The sequence below is a fragment of the Colius striatus genome, chromosome 23, assembly GCF_028858725.1.
Source record: "Colius striatus isolate bColStr4 chromosome 23, bColStr4.1.hap1, whole genome shotgun sequence".
NCBI classification, from domain to species: domain Eukaryota; kingdom Metazoa; phylum Chordata; class Aves; order Coliiformes; family Coliidae; genus Colius; species Colius striatus.
This window is the reverse complement of record NC_084781.1, coordinates 2,187,222-2,192,757: the sequence shown is the minus strand read 5'-3', so window position 1 is coordinate 2,192,757 and position 5,536 is coordinate 2,187,222. Positions and strand designations below refer to the sequence as shown.

The window sequence follows — 5,536 nt, the reverse complement described above, 5'->3', positions numbered from 1 at the left end:
CAGAGGGAGGGGAAGAGGATGGGGATGGGGATAGAGATGGGGATGGGGATGGAGATGGAAATGGGGTTGGGGTTGGGGTTGGGGATGGGGTTGTGTCGAGCAGAGGGGGATGGGGATGGGGCTGTGTTGAGCACAGGGGTTGTGGCTGGCGTTGCGGCTGTGCTGAGCACAGGGGTGGGGATGGATCTGGGGCTGGATCTGGGGACAGGGACAGCGCGGGACCGTCCCTGCGCGCACAGACGCCAGCGCCGCACCGCCCCCCGCGGTCCCGCCCCTTGGCCAATGGGAAGCGCGGCCGGCGCGGCGGGAGGCGCGGATTGGCTGCTGCGGCACGGCGGGAGGCGCGGATTGGCTGCTGCCCGCGGCGCGGTTGCCGCGGCGGCGCGATGGCGCTGGGCGCGGGCCCGGGCGTGTGGGCGCTGCTGCTGCTGTGGGCGCTGGCGCTGCTGCTGTGCGGCGCGGCCTCGCGGGCGGCCGCCCGGGCGCGGTGAGAGCCGGCGGGCCGCGGGGAGGGGAGGGAGGCGCTGCCTGGCCCGGCCCGGCTCGGCCCGGCCCGGCCCGGCCCGGCCCGGCGCTGAGGCCGCTCCGCCCCGCCCCGCAGGTTCGCCACGGTGCCGGTGGCGCTGGGGGCCGCGCTGCTCAGCGCCGCGCTGCTGCTGTTCCCCCGGGACGAGGAGCACCCGCCCGCTGCCGCGCACGGCGACGAGGTGAGCCCGGGCCGCGGCCTGCTCGGACTAACCGGCCCGCGGCTGGCCGGCTGCTGCCTCCGGGGAGGGCCCAGCTGCCGGCCAGAGGCGCCGGGGACGGGCCTTGAGCTCAGGGATGGGCTCCCCGGGTGCAGCGGGGCTCTGGGGATGAGCCTTTAGCTCAGGGATGGGCTCCAGGGACGGGCCTTGAGCTCAGGGATGGGCTCTGTAGGTGCAGCAGGACTCCAGGGACGGGCCTTTAGCTCAGGGATGGGCTCCAGGGATGGGCCTTTAGCTCAGGAATGGGCTCTGGGGATGAGCCTTTAGGTCAGGGATGGGCTCTATGGGTGCAGCGGGGCTCCAGGGATGAGCCTTTAGGTCAGGGATGGGCTCTGTAGGTGCAGCAGGGCTCCAGGAATGGGCTCTGGGGATGGGCCTTTAGCTCAGGGATGGGCTCTGTGGGTTCAGGGGTCTCCAGGGATGAGCCTTTACCTCAGGAATGGACTCCAGGGATCGGCCTTTAGCTCAGGGATGGGCTCTGGGGATGAGCCTTTAGGTCAGGGATGGGCTCTATGGGTGCAGGGGGGCTTCAGGGATGGGCTCTGTAGGTGCAGCAGGGCTCCAGGAATGGGCTCTGGGGATGGGCCTTTAGCTCAGGGATGGGCTCTGTGGCATACAGTTGGGCTCCAGAGATGAGTCTTTAGCTCATGGGATGGGTCTTTAGCTCATGGGATGGGCTCAGCAGCAGCCCCAAGGGGCTTCCCCCAGGGTCCCAGTCTCTTTGGGGCACACACTCACACTGGTGTGGGGTTGTCCGTGGGCTGCAGGCCGGTCTCTGCTCTGCTGGGGATCTCCATGGGTGCAGGGGCACAGCTGCCTCACCATGGGCTGTACCACAGGGAATCTCTGCTCCAGTGCCTGGGCACTTCCTCCTCCTCCTCCTCCACTGATCTTGGTGTCTGTGGATGTGTTGCTCTCACATTCTCACTCCCTTCTTCTGCTGCAGTTTTGCATCAGTGCAGCAACTTCTTCCCCTTCTCCAGCCTGTCAATCCCAGAGCCATTACCTCCATTGCTGATGGGTCCACCTCAGAGCCAGCTGTCTCTGGCCCCATCACATACAGGGGAAGCTTCCAGAAGCCAGCCCTGTAGCCCCCCACTACCCAAACCTGCCCCCACAACCCCACTCCACCACACAACCGCTGCCTGAGCCGCCATCCTGAGCTTCCCCAGCGCTCTTTGGGCTCTGAATACACAAAGTTTGGTGGCATTTGAAGTGCCATTGCTTCCGTTCTATTATTAATGCACATTAATTATTGCTCTTCTAGCTCTTGATCCCTGTAAAATCCCTACTAAAGGTACTTGCAGGGTTCATTTCTTCCCCTCTGCCTTGCATGGGACCTGCTCTTGTAAAGGTTGGAGGCGAGATGAAGGGCAGCAGAGCTCGTGTTTGTGCCCAGGAGGCCAACAGACCCGGAAAGCTTGATGGGATGGGGAGGTTTTTTCAGGCCCTCAACTGGACTGGGCCTGCCCTGCCTATCAATAATACATGACCTGGGCTTTGTGCCCCAGAACTCTGCTAATTGGCTAATTAAAGAGCGCAGCGTGCAGAAGGAGCCGGCGCCTGGCTCACAGGAGACTCTTCCTGCGGCAGCACCGTGTGCTAATGCGGTTTGTAAAGCTGAGCCAGGCTCAGGGAAGCTCTGGGGTGGGAGTCTCAGGAGCTGGGAGGATGATGATGGGGTAAGCAACCTGCTGCCAGTTGGCTTCTCATCCTGTCCCTGCCTTGCTGCTGTGATTTCTCTGCTTTGGGGGTTGCTTTCCTCCCCATCTCCCTTCTAAGAAGAGTTGTGTGTGTGTGGTTCCTTGGCAGCTCTGGGGACTCCTGTTTCTTCCCCTCCCCCTGCTCCTTCACGTTGGTTTTCCCACGAGTGGCTTTTTGGGAGGAGGAAAAGGATCCTTCTGTCAGTCATTTGCCACACAGACAGCGTTTGTGTCAGGGGAGGAATCCTTGGGGAGCAGCCCCAAAGGCTTTCCTCCTCGGCTGTGACGTGCTCCCCACAGGCTCCTGGAGCAGCCTGAGGTTGGGAATGTGTGTTGTGGTCTCTTTGCTTTGCCTGCAGCTCGTGGACACCTTCCTGATCCCCCGCTTCATCCTGCTGGCTGTGATGAGCCTGCTCTTCCTCGGCTGCCTCTTCCTGCTGCTCATCTACCACCTGATGGAGCCGGTGTACGCCAAACCCCTCCGCAGCAGCAGCAGCAGCAGCTGACACCCCTGCAAAGCTCTTGAAGAGGAAACCAGGAAGGGGAAGTGAAGAGACTTTTGTCTTCTGAGCTCAGAAAAGAGCTGGTGGAGCAAGTGAAGCCCATCACTCACAGGCAGTGCTGTTATCTCTCAGCTGCTGGGACTGAGCACGAGCACCTTCCTCTGCAGGGGTGGGGGTTTCAAGCCTCCTCAGACTGTTGTCACCTCCTTCTTTTCTCATTTAATGGGAAGGTTGAAATCCATCCACTTGGATTCAATGAATCAAACTGAGCTGAGATGGTTTGTTTTCGTTAGCCACAAGAGACTAGTTTGTTACTGCTCTGGTTTTCACCTCACTTCAATAAAGCTTTCTGAGAAACTCCTGGCTTGATCAATTCTCCTTTTGCCCCTTTTTGGTGACAGGCTGGGGAAGGGCCTGTGGGTTGTTGGGAACAGCCCCATTGCCTGGAAAGCTGAGGCTTTGGAGCAAGGAACAGGCAAATTCAAGCCTCCCCTCCACAGGGATGTGCAGGAAAGCCTGGCCTCACCTCCCTGTGCTACAGTCCTGGTGCTGATGGCTGCCTGAAGCCCACAGTCCATTCCAACACCTTTCCTCTTGGAAGAAAAACAGTTGTTAGGTTTTGGAGCAGCAGCAAAGGGGTCAAGTCCTGTTCCTCTCCTTTTGTTCCATGCATTCTGCTGACAGCAGCCTCTCATCTGGTCTGTATTTCATCACCAGTAACCACTGCCTCAGGCTGCCTCAGCCCTTCTCCTTTTCTTGCACAGACTCTCACGTGGTTTTCCAGTTGCTTTGCAGGAGGAAGAGCATTTGGGATGAGCCAGAGGGTTGGGAGCAGGGAAGGAGCCGTTGCCATCCTCACGGGTGCCCTGTGGCAGCTGAGTGAGGCGAGTTGTGAGATGGAGCCTTTGTTGATGCTGAGTGTGAGGCAGAGCTGCAATAGAGCCAAAAACCTGAGTTGAGGGGGCTTTTTTCCCCCATTTTGGAGAGAATTCTTTTCTCCTTTCAAGATGGGGAACAGTGAAAGAACCAGGCAGCTCCTTCCAGCCCCAAAATACCATCTCAGCACATGAAGCATTAACGAGGCCGAGCCAGCAGGCTGGGAGGTGACAGATACCCCAGCACCAAGGAGCCCTGACTCAGAATCACACACAATGTGTAAATACACTCCAAAATAAAAGGCAGAAGAGAGGTGGCTTTGCTTTCCAAGCCCCAGAAAGCCTCAGTCCCTCCCTGTCTTTGCCCAAGGGAGCCGAGCTGTGGCGTCCAGGACGCGCCGAGCGGTTCCGCAGCACGAGCGCGACGGGGTCTCTTGGTGATTTCTTTTTGAAGTTAACGCCTGAAACAAAACTCATCTTTAATTCATCACCTTAATAACATTTATGAAGAGGAAGGTAGGTAGCCTGGCAGCCTGCAGTGCCTTTCTTCCCTCCCTGCTTGTGCCAGGCAGAGGCTTGCTGAAGCCACGGTGGCAAAACAAGAGACGGCGGCGCTTTGCAGAGGCTTCGAGGCCGGTGGGCAGGGGAAGCTGTGGCAAAAGCAGCTGGGGCAATGGAAAGAATCCAACCCTAGAAGCAGAAATGTGAAGCTTCTAGTTTTGTGCTGTAAAGAAACCCAAGATCCTTGTTTCTTCCTTACTCTCTAACTAAAATCAGCCATTGTGCAGGGGGGCATTGCGGGGGGAAGGGGGAAGCTGCACCCCGGGAGGGGCTCAGTGGCTCCTGCACGAGGAGGGTGTCCCAAAAATGCCCTGAATTGGGGAAGGAGCCCCATGTGGCTCCCCCCTGTGAGACCCCCGTGCTCCATCCTCATCCTTCACCACCCTCAGCAGCAGGGGCAACGAGCAGCTGGATGAACTCAAGCCCCGTGGATTTATTTACTCTGGGCGATTCTCCTCCTCCCCTCACAGGGGCTTTCCAGACAGTTCCTGTTTATTTTTGGGAAGGAAAGACCACGTCAAGGAATCGGTATGAGCTGGAGCAGCTTTCCAAGCAGCCCCAAATGGTGCTATTTTGCTTCCCCTTCAGCCCCTGGATGATAACCTCGAGCTGGCACATCCGTCTGCGTCTAGCACCCTCCTTAGTTAGTTTTGCAATTAAAGCGTAGCAGGAGGGGCGGGTTTGGCTTCAATCCCAACCTCTCAGTTGGCTGGTGAAGGTGTTGGGAGCTGCAGAGGTGTTAGAGCTCAGTTTCCTCCCCTAAAAACTGCAAGTAAATGATCCCAGCTTTTCCTCTTGCGGGGTTGAGGGAAAAAAGGGGATGAACCCCAGCGAGAGAAACCCCTCGTGCCACAGGGATGTTTGTGCAAGATCCCGAGAGGAAAGTGCTTGAGCTGCTTCTAGGTTGGGTGAGAAAAAGCCTCTTTTGTCCTCCTCAGGTCCCTGAGAAGCCCATGGGGATGCTTCTCCTGCCTGATGCTGCTGGAAGGTGGCTGCAGGAGAACCTCCTTGATTTAAGGTCTTGGAACGGCAGCAATTCCTCACGCCCGGCGCTGCGCTCCGCCAGCACTTAATTACCCTGCCTGGTAAAAGCTGGCCCCTTATTTCCACCTTGACTTTGCTGACTTCAGCTTCCCTGCTGTCGAATC

The 5,536-nt window shown here is 58.5% G+C and overlaps 1 protein-coding gene across 1 annotated transcript; it reads left to right on the top strand.

The window, feature by feature from the left end:
* The first annotated feature begins 386 nt into the window (after positions 1-386).
* On the top strand, positions 387-3,309 carry TMEM218 (transmembrane protein 218). The gene is made up of 3 exons (XM_062013906.1): positions 387-487; positions 602-707; positions 2,809-3,309. Exons 1-3 carry the CDS (start codon positions 387-389, stop codon positions 2,953-2,955), a joined length of 354 nt encoding a protein of 117 aa, XP_061869890.1. The 3' UTR covers positions 2,956-3,309.
* The last annotated feature ends 2,227 nt before the right edge of the window (positions 3,310-5,536 follow it).